Source organism: Neophocaena asiaeorientalis, unplaced genomic scaffold, assembly GCF_003031525.2.
Source record: "Neophocaena asiaeorientalis asiaeorientalis breed wild unplaced genomic scaffold, Neophocaena_asiaeorientalis_V1.1 scaffold78, whole genome shotgun sequence".
NCBI lineage: Eukaryota > Metazoa > Chordata > Mammalia > Artiodactyla > Phocoenidae > Neophocaena > Neophocaena asiaeorientalis.
The window spans coordinates 10,614,199-10,636,587 of NW_020175018.1; the positions used below are offsets into that span (position 1 = coordinate 10,614,199).

Sequence of the window (22,389 nt, forward strand, 5' to 3'; positions counted from 1 at the left end):
TTCCCTCTACTTCAGTTTTCTAGCACTCATTCTTTCCTTGAGGAGTCAAAACTCTGCTCAGGTGCCACTGCCTCGGGACTCCTCTGTGCTACTCATACTAAAAAGAGCTCTGCGTGGGCCTGTTTCTTGTGCTTGCTGCATGCAAGTTGAGGGTGGGAGCACATTTTCGTATCCCTGCATTCCTAGGATGGCCACGGTACAAGGGCTGTTAGTGAATATTTGGTGACTAGCCTGAAGCCCAGCCTGCTTGCCTACCCTCCTGATCATCTCTTGCTCCTAAGCTCTACCTCCATCTGACTCCAAATGTCCCCTCTGTCTGGAGACTCCCAATAGTGCCCCAAATCTGACTGGGTTTCCTGGGGATGGGTGGAGCTAGTGTGGATCAAGCTTTGGACACTGGCTGGAGAATGGAAGACCCCCACTGACATGCGCCAGTCCCGCCTCCCAATCAGGCCATTCCCTCACCCAGGCCCGTCTTCTCCAGCCACAGCAACCTGTCCTAACGTGCTTCCTACCAGAGTGATCTGAGCTACCACACACAAGCCTAAATGGAACACACTAACATCAGAACGAGAAGAGGTAAAGCCTGGGCAACCTAAAACTTCAGAACTTGGAAAAGGCTGGAAGCCACTGGAAAGGAGACTCTCTTACACCAGCTCAGGCGGGGAGGGTGCTGGAAGGGCCAGACACTTCACCACCCTGAGGAGTGCTAACAGTGTGTAACCTGTCACCATCTAGCTGGTGTGGATGCACTTCCCTTAGGAGAAAGGAGTCCAGATATTACTTGTAAAAAAGAAATATTTTTTCTTCCTTCAAATCCAGATATCACTTGTTAGAGAGAATGGAAATCTTTAACACTGTCCCTTAGCATCCAATTTTTCAATCCAATCTGTTTCTCTTAACTTGAGTCACAGTGACATTACCAAATTTTACATACAGTTATCTGTTGCTCTGTAAAGAAATACAGATGGTTTTTGTGGAAATAAACAGTCATTTATTTTAAACAATTGTAAAATAGTTTATGGAAACAAGTGGGGTAATGCATTCAAATAAATGCCAAAACTGGTTGATGGGGAGCCAGGGTGCTAAATCACACTGCTGAGGAATTCAGCTGTGGGGAGCAGACAGTAAATCCAGAGTGACAGGATTTCCCGTGATGGCAAAGGTTTCTGACATCCAGCCCAGTACTCAAAAACCACAGCAGTTCAAACCCATTTTCCTTAACACAGCCTTGACAGCAGCGAAATTAGTGAATTTAGTCACAAGCACCTAAGAACGAAAACAAAAGGAACGAACACAAAGGAGACTTCATTCGTCCGCAGCCCTTTCTGAGTTATATAAAGCAGTGACTCCAACCTGAGTCAATGGAGAGCAAGCTTAGGGCCAACTGTTTTCAGTCGTCAGACTTTGTTATGATATAGTGGAATGTGAAGGCTTCCCTTCAAATCTGCTTACGCCAGAGACTGGCTTGGGTAAATAATACCCTCTCTGAACCTCAGTCTCCTCCTCTGTAAAATGAGGATGATAGTTGTATGTACTTGACAGGCCGTTGAGCAGATGCAGTGAGGCCCCAGGAGTGACAGCATTCTGTAAACAAAGCTGGTGCCAGTTGCCCTGGTGGAAGGTGCTTCTAGCCCTGGGCAGGACAGCAGGCCTCCACCAACGCCCCAAGGAAGCACCACTGACAGTGAATGGCTTGAGCCTGCCTTGTGGGAAGGGAAAGAACTCCAAGCACTTTTTTGTTTCTAATTTTATAGGACAATCAACTATAAACTTGTTAACCTTCCCTTCTCAAACCTTTTCCTTGTACCTGGGTTTCCAGTGATGACACGAGTCTCCCAATGAATTAACTCAGCTGTTCATCAAACATCTACCAAACTCCTACCACGTGCCACACCCTGCGCTAGACGCTACAGATGCAAAGATGAGTAACACTGACTCTGGCCTTTGAGGATTCTGCACAGTGAACAAGGCCTCCCAAGTTTGGAGTACTTCTTCACCAGCCTTCCTCCTTGTTGCTGACATTAGGTCAGCCCCCAAGTTCTGCAGACACTACCCACTCACCAAGTCTCCCTGGCACGCTTATCACCCAGCCCACAGTGACGGTCTCCCACCCTGCCTCCTGGCCTCCAGCCATCCATTCCCCACCCTATAGTCAGAGGGTGCTCTCTGGAGTCAAACTCTGAAGGTTTATCACTTCCGGGCTTCCAATCCTTTCACAAGCTCCCCACGGCCAACTCCTCACCCTGCTCTCCGAACAGTCTATCCATCTTACTTTCCTGTTCCCCTATGTCCTCTGTGATCCAGCCAAACTGGTCTCCTCACTATTTGGTGCACACACTCCGTGGTCTCCCACCTCCACGTCACTGCTGTGCGTTCCCTGTGCCCACACCGCCTGCTCCTCCAGTCTGTCAAATCCACATCCCTCCTCTACGGTTATTCCCCAAGTCTAATCTGGCCTCCACAATGGGCAAAAAGTTGTACCACTTAACATTCCTCTCACCTGTGGGCTCTGCTCCAGGGCAAGAGGATTTCTGCAATTCCAGGCCAACCAAAGTCAAGGCTTCCTTTTTTTTACTCTAGCCTTGGCCTTCCTGTCTCATTCAGGTAACTGCCCTTGATCCTGGCCCAGCACTGCCCAGGACCCTGTCCCCAGGCCTGGTGTCCTGCTAGGTTCTCAGTGTGCCTCTCTGAAAATCCTGCCCGCCCAGATGCCACTCACCTGCTTGGATTTCCTTGTTCATATATTACACATGTAATTTATCTGAATTCAACCACATGTGCTTGATAAAAATAAGGGGAAAAAGAGGTGGAGACATGACCAAGACAACACCTGAAATAGTTTGAAGAATTCCACTTTCCGTGACTCAATGAGGCCCAGGAGAGTGAGTGTGAGGTAACAGTCTTACTTATCTTTGCAACTATGAGACTTGGTAAATGTGTGATGAATGACTAACTGAATTAACCAGGTGGATGGTGGTGTCTCAGTTTTCCAGTTCCTCTTACAGCGTGAGCATCTTTCTGTGCCAAGTTTGATTTTAGTATTTATATATATGTATTTTTAGTTTTGATCTGTTCTAATGCTAGTGAAAAAAGCTAGCTGTGTTGGATTTAATGAGAAAAATCACAGCACTTTGGCCTCTGATAGCTTTTTTTTTTTTTGTGGTACGCGGGCCTCTCACTGTTGTGGCCTCTCCTGTTGCGGAGTACAGGCTCCACACACACAGGCTCAGCGGCCATGGCTCACGGGCCCAGCCGCTCTGCCGCATGTGGGATCTTCCCGGACCGGGGCACGAACCCGTGTCCCGTGCATCGGCAGGCAGACTCTCAACCACTGCGCCACCAGGGAAGCCCTGACAGCCATTTTTAAGAATTTTTTTTCCTAGAGGCAATTTTGACAACAGGAATTTTGCTCACTTGTTGCCTCTGTGACTTGACCCTCTCAGGACATGGCTCTGTACTGCTGTCCCTGGATGCTGAGAGCGTCATCTCCTTCCCTGGTCCTTGCTGCCTGCAGTTCCCCCTCAGTCTTTGTGGTCCTCGCGTATGGATTGCCCATCTGCCCTGCTCCCTGTTTTGGGGAGTCAGACCCTTCAGAGATAGGTTCCACCTGCCAACCGAGCTCCTCTCTGCCTATCCACCTTCCTTCTAACCACCACTGTACCAACTAGGGCTGTGCTTCAAGTCAGGACACAAGCCTTAGTTAAGCATTTTTCTTATTGCTAGTACCCTGTCTGGCTCCATAATACCCAAGTGGGCTCTTGCCTCAATACCTTCCACTGGATTGGTAGGACCTTAATGGCAGGGTTCAAATCCCAGCTCCACCAAGCTTTAAGATCTTGGGATCTATAAATACCCAATGGAATACTACTCAGCCATAAAAAAGATGAAACCTTGCCTTTTGCAACAACATGGATGGACCTTGAGGGTATCATGCTAAGTGAAATAAGTCAGATGGAGAAAGACAAATACCATACGATTTCACTCATACATGGAATTTAAAAACAAACAAACAGAATAATAAAATAAATGAACAAACCAAACAAAAACATAGATACAGAGAACAGAATAGGAGTTACCAGAGGGGAAGGGGGGTGGGGAGGGTGAAACAGGTAAAGAGGGTCAACTGTATCCGTATGGTGATGAATGGAAACTAAATTTCTGGTGGGGAGCTCGCTGTAGGGTATATGGAAGTAGAAATATAATGTTGTACACAAACTTATATAATATTATAAACCAATGTTACCTTAATAAAAAAAATAAATCTTAAAGAAAAAAGACCTTGGGAAATTACTCAAGTGCTCTAGGCACTGTTTCTTTATCTCTAAATTGGAGATAATGATAATTACTAACTCATGAAGTTGTTTTATCGATTGAGATAATAATGTATGTAAAGCACTTAGCCTGGCAGATAGTAAGTGCTCAATAAATGGCAACTATTTATTACTATATTAATACAATTTTGCACACTTTACCATGTCAACTCTGAAGCCATCAAACAGGTAAGAAGCTGAATTATACATCCTCAAAGCCAATTGTGACTTATAACCTAAGATGTTAAAATATGCTTCTCCTTGTGCTAAAACACACAAAACAAAAAGGCAAATGCAATGGAAAAGATGGCAGTAAAGGAGGTAGAGGAGTCGGGGCTGCCAGCCATTTCCTTTCTGGGAGTTTTCCCTTTTGTTAGATCTATTATCTTGGAGCTGGGCTGCCCTGCTGGCTTTCCATTTGCCTTGCTAATAACAGTAAATCCAGCAACTTCCACTGCAGCTCCTGTCTCCTTCAGCTGACTCTGAGGCCAATCAGCATTTCCTCTCTGCTCAAGTCTGATGTTCCCTGGGAAGTCCTGCTGAAGACAAAATTTATGACAAAAGTTTCTCCAGCTTTTAACCCTTCTGCCTATCCAGACCCAGATGCAAAGCGCTCCAGAGGAATGCTAGGTCATTCCTACATGTGCATGCCTATGTTCTCACTGATGCTTTGCTTCTCCAACAAGGGGCCTCAGACCCCTGGAAAAGCTCAAATGAGCAGCTGGGCAGACAGATGCACACATTCTGGGCCATACCTAATGTGGACTAATTTGAGCTGGTTCTTTAGCAGCTAGAGTCTCTGCTGAACCAGGACTCAAAGCAGTCATATGCATAAAAAAAAAGCGTTATATTACAAAATTTTGAGTATGACTGGGTCTCATAACAGTGAAATTGAAGGGAGGGGACAGGACTAATATTTACTGAGTAATAAATAACAGCTAAGTGCTTGGTGTTTGACATGGATCTCTAATTCTCACAACAATGCCATGAAGAAGATACTATTATTATTCTCATTTATAGATGAGGAAAATGAAGTTCAAACAAGCTAAGAAACTCACCAAAGAGCTAGAAAGAGTAACAGGAGCAAGAGTGGAACCAGGGAGGTGTTTCTAGAACCCAGGTATTAAGCTTCAGTTAAGACTACCAACCAGCAGCCTGTGATCTAGTTGTGACCTATTTTATTAAAGAGCAAACTAAAGCAAAGGAGCTCAGAATGGGAGAATGACATGACCACGGTCACCCAACTAGTAGTGATAGGGCCAGCTTTAAGCCAATAAAGGAAGCCTGCTCCTGTGTTCTACAACAGCCATGCCCTGAAATAAATCCTCCAAGGGCTGCAGAGGAGGAGAGAGTACTGCTTCAGGATTTTGGGAGACAACGGAGTGGCACTCCACAATCTCTTCAGCTGGAGAGAGAACAATGGCTGTCAGCCGAGGCTCCAGCTCACGGGCAAAGGCAGCAGTGGTGCAGCGGCCCCACCAGGCCCTTATGGACCTGGCACAGAAGAAGGGTCTCATTACAGGGTTTTCATTTTAAGTAAGTTTGAGCCTTCTGGGACAGCTACATTCTAGCTCAATGGGCTTTTCTACGACCTCTTTTCCACTTCTCCACAGAAGTTAGATGATACACTTAACCAGATTAGTAGATTCAGTAAACTAATTTTTGTCTCAATTTAAAAAAAGAAAAGAAAAAAAAGTGTCAAAATGTACATGTGACAGCTGTTTGGGACTCTAATGTTATGGAAAAGCAGCTGTTTTCATTTATATCTGAGATACTAGTCATTCTTAGAATGGGACAGAGTACTCAGCTAATAGCTTGTGCTTTAACCTATGGAAAATACAGGTCACAGAGACAAAATATGTTGGCAAAATCACAATATAATGGTTATACTCATATAACATTTTGGTCTTAAAAGGTTTGGAAATGTTTATAAGGGGAAGCAAATATTTAATAACGATGTTCTCATAGAAAACTGACATCCAATACAATGAAATGGATTGTGGCTTTTAGGAGAAAGGAAGTTTCCAAATAGAGAAAGTCCATGTAGGTAAAGGGAAGAAAGAGAAAGCTTTCTAAGCTCTAGAATTAGAAAGTAAGCTGTCTTCTGTTTACAAATTTTAAAAACTATTCTTACTCTTATCAAAGTAACCTGTATCTACAGTTTTATAGTTATAAGTCCTATAATAAAAACCAGTTAATTCCCTGCCCATCCCCAAGTCCTTCCTTACTGGTAGTTAGTTTAAACTTTTTTGGATGTTTCTTCTGGTACTCACTTTCACATTCTTTTTTTTTTTTGGCGGTACGCGGGCCTCTCACTGTTGTGGCCTCTCCCGTTGCGGAGCACAGGCTCCAGACGCGCAGGCTCAGCGGCCATGGCCCACGGGCCGAGTCGCTCTGTAGCATGTGGCATCTTCCCGGACCGGGGCATGAATCCGTGTCCCCTGCATCGGCAGGCGGACTCTCAACCACTGCACCACCAGGGAAGCCCTCACATTCTTTATTAGCATTCCTATTCAGCTGTTTTTAATATTATTATAAATATCAGACAGCATCTATTAACTGCCGCTACATAAGGTGAGGATTTAACATGTGCTCGCTCTCCCTCTCCTCTCCTCTCCCACCCCTCTTTAGAAAGTGTCTTTCTTCCTCGTTTCCTCCCTCCCTTCCTCCCTCCCTTCCTTCCTTTCTTTCCTGTAATACAGTGTGGGCAGTAGCTTCCTCCCACAGGGCACCCTTACTTGATTATCAATACTTAAATGTCTGTTTGGGGTATACTCCTCTGGCTCCCAAAGCACTCATTAGAGACCGATGTTAGTTAGGGAACCTGGGAAGCAACACTAATTTTGACTGATCTGCATTGCATTTCATTTTTATGATATTTACATTTTCATTCAATGATCTGATTCTCTAAGGAAGTCTGACCTCCAATAATCAAAGTGCAGTAAATCCATTCCCAAATAGAAAGTGGGCAGCCTTGAGCCTGGGCTGGAGGGAGTGAAGCAGCTGTAGGCTGCAGACTGGCTTTCGCCACTTCTCCTTAGTTCATTCCACAAAATGTGTTAGCCAGCTATGGGCCAGCTATGGTGCTGGTCAGGTCCAGGGCTGGTAAACCAAAAGGAACCCATTTTTCTCCACGAAGGGCTTTCCTTTTACTCAAATGAAAGCTCGCCACCCCTATCCTAAGCTGTCTCCCAAAGGAAAGGAGGGTTCTCATCCTTTGCCTTAGTAAGGGACTCACCAACATCTGGCGAGACCGACGTATTAGGAACTTACTGGGGAGAGGCCCATGGCACCTCTGACACTAAGGCTGAGTGGCTGAGGGACAGCGTTCTCTCTAGCTTCCAAGGCTGAGATATGGCCCGTGTTTCTTAATTTCCATTGTGGTCCTGGACGGAGTCACTCAGTGTTCATGAATTCACCCAGCTCTTGCTGCCCTGTCCACTTCTCCCTGCACCAGGGAGCGGTGTTGTTAGCCAATTAGGAGGTGCATGGAAACGACCTGCTGAAGTGGAAAGACTGAGGTAATGCCCTGTGCTGGGGGTGAGACGAACTCCCTTCAATTCACAAAACTGGGTCCTTTTTGTCAGATAAAGGACAGACTAAAAGCTGGAAGTAAGATTCCCTATCAAATGCATCTTGTTGGCTTGCTTACTTTTTATTGGCCATCTCCCCACTGGGGTGAGAGCTCTCTAGGAACAGGCCTGGTCATTCTTCACCACTGCCTGCAACACAGTAGAGATTCCATAAACATTTACTGAGTGATGAGTCTGGTGCTGAACACACTGTGCTCAAGAGGTCTGCAGGACCCTCGGGACTTTTCAGGCTTAAATCACACTTTGTCTTAACTTCATCATAATTCACGTTGTTCTATTAAATGCAGTGTGCCACAAACTAAGGGTGGAGGAAGGCGGGCGTTATGATTTGGTATTTCTATGATTATGTGGTGACAGTCGTGGGGAAGACTGAGGAGTTGCAACAGACCACCTTGTATCTTTTGTAGCAGCTGGGTTTTAATCACATCTCACTGGCTTTGTATTTGAAAAAACTGGTTCGCTGGCACAGTCGAGTCTATGCATCTTGCCGACTGGCCTGCCGTGATCAGGAGCTAGGTAACGAGCAAAGGAGGCTCCAATACGTCCTCCCCAGCCCTGCCTCCACTGCCACTCCAATGGCTTCTGATTTTAAGCCATCTTTGTCTCTGGGCATTACTGCCATTGTAAGGCAGAAAAAGAAATGCCCTCACTGAAGATGATTTTTCTTTTTTCTTAACGCGTTTAGAGCTGTTGCAGAAAGTCTGGTATTTGTGACGTACTCAAAAAGGAAAAGCTCATTATGGAAAGTAGTTACTGAAATTCTTAACACTGCCTTTTAAATTGCTTATGTGGAAAGACCAGCTCCACTGCCGGGCCTTGGAAAGCAGTGAGAAAGGAGTAGGTGTCTCAGGTCCCTGGCTGGTCTTGGAGAAGCCTTCTGTGGTGGGGTAACTGTTCTCAACTGATGGTTTCTCACGGCAAGTGTCTAAACTCAGTCCTGGCAGAGGAAGAGTTTTCCTCACAGCTACTAACAGGATGAACACACTAATGGCCTGCCTGAAGAAAGAGGGTCTTCTACTTCCTCTGGGGGAGATGAAGACTCTTGGTGGAGAGAATCAAGGGGTGGAGGCAGCACCCCAAACCTCTCTGTCTGTAATCATTCACTCAAAAATCATACTGGTATTTAATTCTATTTCCTCTTTTAAATGTTTTCTGAAAAGAAGCAACAGGCTCTGTGAGCTACTCACTGTTAATAAAAACACTTGTAAAAATCACTTGTAAACATGTTTGTTACAGGCAATTATAGTTTGTTCACTTTGTCTCTAGAATCTTTGCATAGTAAATTAAATTTGCTGATATAAGCCATATGATGAATAAGACTTGTGATCATTAACCCACCCCTACATAGATGGTTTGGGTTTTGTTAGTCAAAAATCATTACAGTTGACTCTCTGGATCTAGTTTCCTCCTTGTTCAATGTAAAGGGTGCTTCCAAGCAGATCCATATCCAAACAAATTCAAAGACTGGTTCTATCACAGGGTATAAGCTTTCTATAGACTTAATTCACTGGTAAACGAAAAGTACAGGCAAAGGCCAAGTCATATGGGTAGGAGAGGAAATAAATCCTAAAAAGCCAGGTTTTACAGTACGTCTAGTGTGGTAGTGGCGATAGGGATAAAGGCAGCTGATACTCACTGAGTACTCAGTACTGACTGAGTGTTTTACATGTATTTAGTCAAAAAAACAACCTTGCAAGGTAAGTAGTATTATCCCTATTGACAGAAAAGGTAACTGAAGTTATAAAGGTTTCACTTGCTAACTTCACAGCTTGTGTGAAAGGTACAGCTGGGGTGGGGACTTGGGCTGGTCTGGTTCCAAAGTCTACGTGCCCTTTCCATCGAATCACGCTGCCACATCCAGCTGAAGTAGGTGCACTCATCTCTCTAGGGAGAAAAGCATACTTGCCTCCACTGAGCTGTCGACCCTGTAACCTTTGCCAATGGGAAGAAGTACAGCACAGTGCTTAGGAGTATAGACTTAGGTTTAAGTCCCAGCTCCCAGCTTACTTATGACCTTGGACAAGTCCTGCAACTTCTCTGAGCTTTAGTTTTCTCCTTTATAAAACAAAAATAACACCCAATTCAAATAGTTGTTTTAAGGTTGAGATAATTTTTTAAAAAGTGTTTGGCCGACTGCCTAGCAAATTTTGAATATTCAGTAAGTGGTAACAATTATTATATTCATAACTCCACATGCTACTTAAAACCAGAGGTCAACGGAAGAAACTGTGATCTCAAAGATATTCAACATATGAAGTAATGAAAGATAAAACATCGTACAAAATGAAGATTAGTGTTTTCTATGCCATAAGGACATATATTTGTAAGTTCATAAATTTATATTAATGTGAGCAGAATTTAAATTATATATTTGTAATTTTAATGAGTTCTTTCCTATTTTATTATGAACATTTCTAAACCACAAAAAAGTTGAAAGAAATGTACACTGAAAATCCATGTAACCACCACCTAGATCCTACTATTAACATTTACTATATTTGCTTTATCATGTATCTACCCATCAGTCCATCTTTTTTTTAAAAAATGTATTTCCGAGTAAGGGGCAGGTGTCAGTACATTCACCCCTGAACACTTCAGTGTGCATAACAGTAACTGGTACTCAACATTTGTTTAAGAATCTTGTTTTATATATATATAACCAGGGAAGCCCTTGTTTTATATTTTGGTAAAGTTTACATACAATGATACGCACACATCTTGCAAGTACCACTTGATAGTTCTGGCAAACGCATATACCTGTGACATCAGCTCCTGTCAATATACAGACTATTACCTTTACTCCAAAAAGTTCTCTCATCTGCATTACATTTTAAGTGGGGAAGCTGTGGTACAGGGGAAAAAAATGGGCTCAAGAATTAAGGGATCTAGGTTCATATCTCATCTACATTACTCATTAGTAACACACACAGGTATGTACACATACACATAACATATATGCACACAGCTTTAGTTTTCTCGACCACAGAAAAGAGATAATGCCCATCTCACAAGGTTTCTGTAGAGATTAAATACAAAAATTCTTGAATATAATAACTATTCAGTAAATGTAACCACAGGTCACTTTTCTCTCTACCCTCCCTTCCACACTCTCCCCATTTCTCAGGATGTTGTCTTCAAAGAGAAAACAGTAAGGACAAAAAAACCCTACAACAGTTAAATGAGAGGTGAAGGAAAAAGGCATCTCTCCGCATAGGCAGTCCTCTCCTGATTTATCCATTGTGACTTCAGCTAATTAAACATGTCTCAATGGTCTCCTCAGCAAATTAGTCATCCCTACTTTGTGACACTGATTGTTGGTTGCAGCCTTTTCCTCACTTGCCACCATTCCCAGAAACTTCTAGGAGTTTACTCACCGGGCACATGGCAAGGAATGATGCAGGGTCCCCATTAACCCCCTACAGTTGCCCTTGGTGCCAGTGCTGTTCATAATGCTGCCAGACGTGTCCTTAGATGTGCCTCCCCAAAATAAACCTGTTAAGGGGTGAGAGCTTTTTTGTCTACATTTCTATTTCCAGTATGATGCATTTTCTAAGTGCTATATATATGTACCAGACTAAAATATTTAACCAAAAATCTGTTTTTTAAAGCAGTTTTGATAACAAAGCAAGCAGGTAACAACGTAACGTCTCAAATGAGGTGAAGTGCAGTCTCGTGAATTACCAGCTAGTTCTCTCTAAACGCACACACACAAAAAAGCTTTGCTGGTGAACAAATGGCCAGGAGGCAACAAGCAAAACGACCTGGTCTGGACGCGTGCCTTTCTCTACATCCCGTGCGTGTGTTCGCGCGCGCACACACCTGCTTGAGCTGCAAAGGGGGAGGTGGGGTGGGGAGAACTGTATATAAACTACGGGGCACTTCTCAAAAATAGTTTTCTGAAATAGACTTCCTCTCAATCCTTCTTCCCACTAAAACAACTGAGTGACTTAAGAACTATCTTTCAGAAGGGTTAAGCGGCTAATAAAAACATTTAAAATGCTGGAAACCTAGAAATGGAAACTAAGACTACATATTAACTGCTAACCATCAGCTTGGCAAAAGTTAAAGATTGATAACATTCAGTGCTGGAGGAGGAGGAGGGAAGAGACGCTCTCACGTGCTCTTTGAGTGTCAAAGGATGGGTATAAACTTTGAGAGGCAATTTGTTTTTCTCAACATTTTAAATAAGTAGACCTTTGACAAACAATCCCATATTTAAAACCTAGCACAAATGTGCAGTGAATACTGCCACAAGATTGTTCACTGCATGTTTTTTTAATACTGAAAATTTGGAAATAACCTAAAAGTCCACCAATAGAGAGCAAAGTTAAATAAATTTAACCAAAAAGATAAAAATGCAGTGGTCACTCTAATATAGAAGAATGCTTATGACATAGTATTGAATAAAAAAAACAAATGCAAAATCATACATATTGTATGGTGTCATTTTTAAATGACATGGATACATTTTTCATGAGTTCATTTAACAAACGCTTTTTGGGTGTCTTCTATTTGACAGGCATTCTGCTAGACGTTGTGTATTTAGTGATTTAAAAAAACCCAAAACATAAAACAGGGTCCTGCCCACATGAAACTTATAGCCTATATGTACACCTGAAAGTGAAGTGAATTTAAAAAAAACAAAGGGCTCACACTGAAGAAGGAACCTTCATTTTTTATTTCACACATCTCCAAAATTTTTGTTTTCAACCACTATTTAATTTTATTAAAAAAGAAAGAAAGAAAGAAAACAACCCACAACTCTTTAAGAGCCTATCTTTTGCCGCCACCTTGTTGTTGTTTTTCACCACCTTGTTTTAATATTAACCCCAGGAGACCTGGTGGCAGCTCCAAGCTTTTTCAATTCTCCCCCAAACTGTGCGTTCAGCTCGAATAAAAGAAATCCGACTTTACCCTGGTGTCCACCCCTCTGCTTGCTGAGCTGAGCACCACCCACTGCCTCCACGCTCATCACCCGCTGGAGAGAGTCCTCAAGAGCCTCCTCACTGGTGTCTCTGCCTCTTGTTTTGCGTCCTCGAATCCATTTTTATAACATAGCACGTTTTCTAAAAGAAATTCTGACTATATTGCTCTCCTTGCAGTGGTTCCCCTCTGCCATCAGAGCAAAGTTCAAATTCAGCATAGTTAACAAATACGATCTGGTCCCAAAGGACCACTCGAGCCTCATCATTCCCCACCCTGCCATCTCCTCCTACTCTACTGCTTTATTGGACTGAGCCACTTGCGGTTTCCAGAAGGCACTAAGCTCTCACTTTGTTCCTTCCGCCTAAATGCTCTTTCGCACCCCTCTTCACCCGGCCAGTTTCTACTCACCTTTGGGTCTCAGCTGGAGCATTTGCTTAGGATAGTCCTCCCTGACTCCCTAACACTGGACTAGGGCTTTCCTCCTACAATGTGCACCCAGGCCCTATATTTGTTTCCACTCAGCACTTGCATGGTATTGTGAATGGCTGTTCGTTTGTCTCCCCAGCTAAACAGTAAGCGACTCAAGGGTAAGGACCATTTCTTGGCTTCTACAAAATCCCTAGTGCCTACGTAGTGCCTGCTGCATAACTGTCCCCCCAATAAGTCAGTGTAGTTCTATTTCTGAGTACACTATCAGGCCTGGCCTGATCCGTTCTGTCCCCGCCTAGCTTCTGCAGCTTATCCTCTGCTCCATCCCTGCTCTAGTAATTTGGAACATCTATGTTTTGTGGCTATACCTCAAAACACCTCTGCCTGGAATGTTTTTCTCACTTACCCATCTGGCAAAGTTCTAATTAATCTTCAAAAAAGCTGTCAAAGAAATTACTTACTCCAAAGCATCTTTTCTCAGCCCGCTGCCTCACCCAGTAGTTTTAAGTAGTCTCTTATCTGTGTTGCTTTAGTAGCTCATGTACCATATTTTAGTGCCTCTGAGTCTGTTTTCTCATCAGGTTTTCCACCTGATTTCTAGTATGGTGGCTGGCACGGAGCAGACAGCATTGGATGATGACTGCTGAACTAATAAACAGGGTATCTCAGAACCCAGAGCTTTCGAGCACACACAGCTTTCTGTATGGTGCCCTTGATTCATCTTCTCAACCTCTCCCACGTTACAGCTCAGGAAAGTAATAAGGCTCAGAGGCAAGTACACGACTACACATTCAGTTTTCTTATTCTAAAATACATTTTAAAATATTTCTAAAAGCAGGATACAGTTTACAATCAATATATACATTTAATATTCTTTCTTTCTTTTTTCCTGAAGAGCTATTATTAAATTAGTGGTGTTCTAGAATTAGTCCCTAGTGGACCCCAGGAAAGGTCCTCTGACTCCAAAATGTGTGTGCCCCCTGTACCAGCACAGAGCCTCTTGGGAGTCTATGTCTTTTCTCTTCCTTTCATTCTTTTTCTTTAATCTAATCCATGCTGGTGACTGCCCCAGATGGAGTGAATGAATAGATTTTGTGATGGAAAAGGAACTTCTGAAAGATTAGCAACCAGCAGGAAGAGTAAATGCCGGTCAAATGTAGCTCTGGCCAATGACACATTTCAAGGTTTTCTCATGTGGCAGTTGCAGGAGCTCATAATACCCTTTTAAAATAACTGGGTCTCTGAAGTAATTCCAAAAGATTTTTGCTTGAAATAAATTCTCTCAACTCCCAAGCTTTCTGGATAAAATAGTTGACTGCAATGCCATCTTTAACATGCTCTGCTTTATACTCAAGAAGATCCATCAGGAGCCTCAGATCACTCCAGCCAGGGGGAGGCTCGGGTGAGATGAAACAACAAGATAAAGAGGCAGAGCGAGGAGGCAGGAGGAATATGTAACTGGGAGATTCCAGCCTGGGTCACTTCTGACTTGTAAACATCTTAGCAGTCCTCATTTACTGTATCATTGTCCTACTGGGTCACTGGATACCAAGTATCAGGTCTTTATTTCTTATCCAACCCCCACGTGTGAGCGGCATCTGCATGACTATTTATTCTTTCATGAGGAGGAGCAGTTTTCTGCAGAAATTCCTGCCTTTTTGACAAAGAACATTTAAACAGTCCTATTTACCTTTCCTTCCTCATTTTTTAAAAGAGGATCCAGTATAAGGAAAGCAAATGTCTGTGTCTCTGGCTGGCAAACTACTTTCACAGAAGAAAGGTTACTGGATTTTCTGTCTTTACAATTACACAAGAAGCAGGACTCTGTTCAGTTTTACAGCCAGAAGATTCTTTAGCTAACTTTAGCCTTTGGAGAGTATTTCAGGTTAGAAGAGTGTTAAAAATGCTACTGCATCTAAAACATATGGGCTTCTCTTTTCCATAGGGCAGCTCAGGACAGGTGTATGTTGCTTTAAGAAAGCTAGACATAAAACATTAAAACTGACACCAATACAGACAAACTGTGCAATTACAAAAAGAATTCCTGGCTTTATATCCAGATTCACCACAGGGTTCCTTTAAATGCTGCACTTCCCTGATGCATTTAGATCTTAGAATCAATGAACGTTTCTGTTTACAGAATTTTAAATTTGTTCTCCCATTAGGGTTCTAATAAGCAACACGGTACAATAAAAAGAGTATGGCTTTGAGGTCAAAAAAGCCTGGGCTCCAATTTAATATTATGTCACTTACTTACTGGGGAAACCTGGGTAACTTTAACTTCTCCTAGAACTGAGGAAAGGGAGGCTGAGAGAGGAAAGAAAGTGTATGATCACATGCATAGTTATCATAGTTCCTTAATTCTAAGATGCACATTTGCCCCTACTTTTTAACATTTCTAAAGTCTCATCTATAAAATAGGCACAATAAAATCTCCTTTCTAGGGGTGTTATGCAGATTAAATGAGATGCTATCTGTAAGTACACAAAGGCACTCAATAAATCAGCTCTTACCCCACTGGAATAGATCTTGGGGAAAGACCAATTTCTCCCTGACACATAAATCCTCTTAAAACATTGTTAATAAAAAATAATTTGTGTATAACTGTCTAGGTCTATTTGGCGTGAAAGTAAGGCCTCTCGTGTGAGGTTGCAGGGAGTGAGTCAGAGACCCTGATGCTGCTGGTTCATTCGAGCAGGTCTCTTTTGGGTATAGGCTCCGAATCCCCACCCTGGCTTTCTGGGCTCTGGGCCTGGTCTGTATTCCTGTCATACTGCAGCCATCAACTCTGTACTTCTTTTCAATTCTTTTCTTTGTGTTCATATTCTCTGTATGTCCTACTCCCTCTTTGGCCCTCAGTGTATTTCACAGTGGTTAGAAGTTTAGATTTTATTTTGAATGCAACTGGAAGTCATTGAAGGGTTTGGACCAGATATAATTCGATTTATATTTTAAAAAACCTCTTTGTCTGCTGCTTTGTAGGCAAGAGATTGGCGGGGCCAAGAGCAGAGGCAGGAAAAGCAGCCAGGGTGTATTTCAACAGTCCAGGTGAGGTCTTGGTGATCTGGATCTATCCAATGGAGATGGAAAAGACTGAATTCAGGACATATTCTGGAGGTAAAAATAAGAGGACTTGCTAATGGATAAGAAGATGTGTGGAGTTAGCACAGGGAAGAATTCAAGGGTCATTTTTACTACATTTTTTTTGGGGGGGGTGATGGGGGGAGAAAGTTAAGTAAATTAACTTCAAAGTAATCTGAAATGTTCTTTTTATATTAAAATAGTAAGCCTTTAACAGCCAAGGCTTTGAAAGACACTGCCCCTCTCCAACTCTTCACAGCTTAAATGTGAAGGTCACAATTTCAATGTCAATTTCTCTAGGAGGTGTTCCCTGACCATCCATAGAAAGCAGTGAGCTCCCCTGCATCTCATCTTCTCTCTCTCAGCCCCTCATATTTACTCTCACTTTAGAATGTAAGCTCCTCTTCAGCAAGGGTCCGGTAGATCTGCTTCACCACAGTCTCCCTGCACCCAGCATAGGTCTGACCCATGAGAGCATGAGTGAGTGTACACACAGCTACAAATACATTATAGATCAATATTTACACCTTACATGAATTTTTAAGATATAACTTGAGCATCCAATGCTGTCATCATTAGCCGTCCCTCAGATCAGAACCTCACACACCCTGTGGTAGATGTTCACTCCCCTCTCTGCTCCTAGCAGTACTTTAGGGAATAGTGTTTGAGAAGTCCTAGACTAGACTATCTCCTTGGTGACATTCTAGGGGTCTAGTGAAAACACAGTAAATTAGCTATCAATAATGTGGTCTGTAACTCCAAACAGAGATGTTAAGAGGGAGTTCACTTGACAAAGCTAACATTTATCTTTCAAATTCTAGGTGAAATTTTGTATGGGAAAAGTAGGAATTAATGTCGTAAGTCTTATTAATATTGTAAGAACTTTTCAAAAAGGATCTAATAAAAATTAGATCAGACTAATAAAAATTTGTCTTTCACATCAAAAGGCAAGAATGGACAGGGGTGAGAAGAAGTTGATATGCTTCTGGTTCAATCTCTCAGCAGATGATAATGAAAAACTCCTCCATTTTATAATAACAACAAATATTGAAATAGAGCCATACAGATCACTATTCTACTTAGAAAATCCTGCTTCGAAGCCTTCTCTCTTTTGTAGACCCAGAGACACCTCTATTTCTGCATCAGCGTTACAACTGAATTTAAGTGTACCTCCATTTCTCAAGTGCCTCCGTCATACCCAACATCATGCTTCAGGAGGCTGGTAAAGGTTGGTGTGTAATAACATTTTAAACAACATCAAAATACTAAGAAGCTCAGAAGGTCATCACTGATTGTGAGGATGAACTTGATAAAAGGAGAACTTGACAAACTAAGGCCTTTACTCACTAAACAGGTTAGTGTATTTTACTGGTTAAATCAAGGGACCTGACAGGCTACTCGTCATTACGTTAAAAACATACCCACCCAACTGTTAAAATTAGTAAAGAAGTCTCAGCTAATTCTTCTAAAACTGGATTCTCCGTTTACAATTTTCTTAAATCATGGGGACTTTCTGCCAATGCAAGTAGATTCCAAATGTCAAGTAGGTCAGTAATAAAATGAAAAGCTGGAGAGAGACTTTTAAAAGAGACATTTAAAAATGGGCTTAAAAAAATAGGCCTTGGGCTTCCCTGGTGGCGCAGTGGTTGAGAGTCCGCCTGCCGATGCAGGGGACACAGGTTTGTGCCCCGGTCCGGGAAGATCCCACATGCCGTGGAGCGGCTGGGCCTGTGAGCCATGGCCGCTGAGCCTGCGCATCCGGAGCCTGTGCTCTGCAACAGGAGAGGCCACAACAGTGAGAGGCCTGCGTACGGCAAAAAAAAAAAAAAAAAAAGGCCTTAGCAGAGAACTGACTGGGACACACTATGAAAAGATTACTGTAAGTTCAGTACATGAATATTAATAGAAAAAACCCTGCAGTGTTCATAAATAGTTATGACTTGATGAAATAATTACAAATAATGCAAGTCAAAATTTTAGATCAGTTGCAAGTACTGTAATGATATTCTATCCATAAAAAGCAAAAATATTTTAAAACCCTAGAGGTTTCCATTGACAAAGCTATTTACCTAAACAAAGAAGAATTCTTTTGCTCAAATATCTATCACCTTCTGATTTTCTACAAATGAAAATTGGTGAGGGAATGCCAGGGGGAAGGGCAACAGAGTATTTAAACACTAGGCCAGTCATTAAGTCCACAGCTTGATTTAATAATGAAATAGTTTAAGTTCTCAATTTATTATTGTTAAACAGAGAGTTGTATGGTCATTCGGGAAAAAAAAGATGAGAGATGTTAAAGGTTTGTTGAGTAAGCAGCTAGAGTTCACTGTCAGCCTATGAAAGGAGTTCTGAAATCCTGGTCTAATACGACTAACCTCTAAGGCACAAGCAGTGTGAGAACTCTTGACCCCACATGGCACATGCTATCTAATCTCAAGTGCTACTTCTCCCTTCTCACTTAAATTAAATAATAGTAGCAAAGAGACAAGTGCTGTTCTGCACTCAATCAGGTGAAAGCTGTTTGAAGAGAGGGCTGAGCCAGACACTGGGGCATGGCGGGCACCTTCTTGCAAAGACTGAGCGGGTCACTGTGGTAGAGGCTTAGGAAGTGCAGGATGAGTGTCTCTAACCTGGCATCTCCTGACACCAAGTTCATGACTAAGTTCATGTGTCATAATGGGTAAGTAATAAGTATTTCACAGCCAACTGTGAGCACTAACAGACTTTTTTTTTTTTTTGAGTAAATGTACTTGTGTTTCTTTCTATGACAGGACGATTTTCCCCTTCATTAATCACCCTCCAAAACAAGTCCACTCCACAATACAAAGTTCCAAAACACAAAATATACCCTGCCTTTACCAGGTTAACTTTAAATAAACATCTTTTCCAAACTGGAGATAATCCCTCTATTTCATGAGACCAGACTTAACAAAGCAATAGAAAGAGCTTTTTATTTTAAAAAGCTTTTTGGATCAAGAAAATGGGACAGTAATTTATGTAAATGCATCAATCTCAACTGACTTCTCTAGTATGAAAAGGAATAAATAATGCAGATGACTGTTTTTCAGACAACGAGTCCTAACTCTTTGCCAATGATATGGCAAAGACTCTGATGGAAATGGCAGGGATGTGTACACAAAGGTGAACATAAATAAATGTGTGTATGATAAACGTGGCTGCTGGAGATGGACACAGATAAATAGGTAGGCAATTGGACAGGGATGGCTGGAGACGGAGGGAAAGACACTGGTTCAGCTGTATCCCAGTGAGTTCACAGAGCTTTCATGATCTAAAAAATGTGCGACAGCAGAATTCCTATTAAGAAGGTTAAAAAAGTCCTACCTCCTCTTGGGTAATTCAGAATAAAGCTATCTCAGAATATAATAAATATGTCATAAAATACACTATTATATAAAAAATTTAGGGACAAAAACAAGACGAAAAAACCAGGATCCTAAAGGTAGAAGAATGCTTATTTAACACCTTTAAATATCTGAAACTGTTTAAATGCTATTAGATTGGCACCTAGAACCCTAAATTTCTACTTTCCCCTGGGAAAGTAGAGGCTATGCCTCTTCAATCATCCCTTAGATGCAAAGAGGTTTGACCCCCATGCAATGGATAAAAGTCACCCAAAAAATGAACAAAAGAGGTGTTTGGAAAAACCAGAACACCATTCATCCCAGCTAACGACTTGTTCATTATGAGTGATGATGGATAAAGACTTCTCATGCTGAGATGAAATCAAGATTTATATGCATTGTTTCCTCTCCCAACTTGTGGGAAGATCATCATCATTTAATTCTATCTCTGCGGCCAGTGATGGGCATCCAGAGAGCTGGTTATCAAACGGTGCAGTCAGCTGGCAAAAGCCGAAACGTGCAGTTGGCACATCTGGACGGAGCCGCCACAGCCGAGGGTGAACAATGACTCCTGGCAAACATCCAAATTGCTTGCAGACGCTAGCAGGTCTCATCTACAACCGCCCCTACCAGCATCTCTCTCTCTCTCTCTCTCTTTTTTATGAGAATCAGATTTTCATTGCTCCATTCAATTGCTCTCCTCTGCCATTTTTTACAGCTCTTATCGTTCCCTTGGAATATGGCCTTGAGACAGCTCATCCGTGTCCTTCACTGTGTTATCTCTTCTAACTTTTATTAAAACTTCAGCTTTCATCTGAAGATAGCTAATTAAATCTGGAACAGATTATATTCCTCCCCTTAAAAGGAACACAGAACTATTTTCCTCAACCCGAGCCATGCTTTTTTTCCCTTTCCAAAACATAAAACCAAAGGTGTTTAAGAAGTCTCATTTGCTTACAAAGCTAAGATATCTGACATGTCATAGATAGGTTGATTTATACTAAAGTTGTCTACGGTGTGATAAATCTTTGAGCTATTTCTCAAGATAATTATTTCTCAATATTGGGAATATTTTCTTTTCTCATATCCTTTAAATATTACAGCTAATACCACAAGCTTATTTTCTGTATAAATTGAGTAATGAGGAATTAGCGATTAACAGCTACTTGTGTCAAGTGATTTATCTTAAAAAAAATTTTTTTTTACAGTTGCCCTCATTTTGGTAAAAATGAAAAAATGTTTTCTTTTATTCTATACCCCAAACACTAGCAACCAAAAATTCCCCCAAGGAAAACTACATGAAAACATGAAATTAAAAGCAGTGCTTCAAATTTAGGGTTAAATCAGTTTTCCAGACAGCTTTACGCCAACTAATAGTTAGCTCAAGTAGCTTTGTCTTAATCTATCGCAAATTAATGATGAAGCTTCCATAAGTGACACGGACACATTCTTCTCACATATGTCACTGACCCAATCCCTTCCTTGGGCCCAGGGGCAGCTTAAAATCACTCTTCTGTACACTTGCTATTGAACCCAGCAATGACATCTGAACCAATCCAGCCAGCCATCAAACACCCACCCATACCCACACCCACACCCAGCACTTTTAACTAAGGGTTAAGCTTCTGTTGCCAGAGTATGATTTAACTGTCCCACCTGAAATTTTCTGGGATCCTTTTCTTCGCTTCACTGCCTTTAGCAAGATTTCTTTCATGGTGACCTTTGTGTTGTCCACCTGAATAAGGGAGAATCCATGAGCAGCATTTCTGTAGGAAAAGACAAACATTAAATCAAGACCAATATTCAACCACAGGGATGTTAATACAGCCCTCACTGAGTTTCAGTTTGAGTAAGTGTACAATCAAGTGTCAATTATTTTGAAAAGGGTTAAATAAACAAACTTCTAACGCGAGAAAGAGAGAGAGCGCGCGCACGCGCGAGAAAAGCCTTCTAATATGAACAGTTCCAAGTGAAAGAGAGGGCAGAATTAGGAAAGATGTTTCTATTTATCTTAAATTGAATCCAATTGGTCTGTGTGGGTCACTAGTACCATGGCTTCCTAGTGTTGGTTCCCAAGCCAAATCCTGCAGCAAGAACAAACGATAAAGTTGGCTTGTGTCAGTAGATGTCACTGCAGGCAGATACTACCATTATATTAAAGCTCATGGAGCCCTGGAGGGAAAATGGGGGGTGGATATGATAGCCCAAAGCAATTTAGAATAAGGAAAACAAAGACTCTCCCTAACTGGCAAGCAAATAAATAAATTAATAAACAAGCATTAAAAAAAATACACAGTCTCTGTATACTTCAGTAGTAATGTTTTAATCTACTTAGTCTTAGAAGGTCAAGCAAAATATTAGCTGAAGCGTAAATAATTATGACAAAATAGTAACACTACTTATAAGCTTCTAGCCAATCACACTTGGGGTGGGGGGCGGTCATCTAGATAAGAAAAAACTGGTAAGGAACAAGTAGCCTTAAAAAAGAAGCCCATCCCTGGGTGAGGGATAACTTCACTACGACCGTCAACTGCAATAGGAGGTATCACAAATACTACTCACTATGCTTGGGCACTGAAACAAAACAGGCCAATTCCAAGCAGCTCATGTAACAAATGGGACCCAAGTTTCCAACTATGGAACATGGGAATTGCCACAAGGAGTTTGGTTGCATTCCCATTTCCC

General features: G+C 42.0%; 1 protein-coding gene across 2 annotated transcripts in view; it reads right to left on the reverse strand.

The window, feature by feature from the left end:
- Positions 1-22,389, reverse strand: part of MAPKAP1 (MAPK associated protein 1) — a 232,579-nt gene that overhangs the window by 73,078 nt on the left and 137,112 nt on the right. For both annotated transcript variants that reach the window (XM_024762289.1, XM_024762288.1), the window contains one exon: positions 21,361-21,470. In XM_024762289.1, coding sequence (XP_024618057.1) covers positions 21,361-21,470 — 110 coding nt within the window. The remainder of the gene's footprint in view (positions 1-21,360; positions 21,471-22,389) is intronic.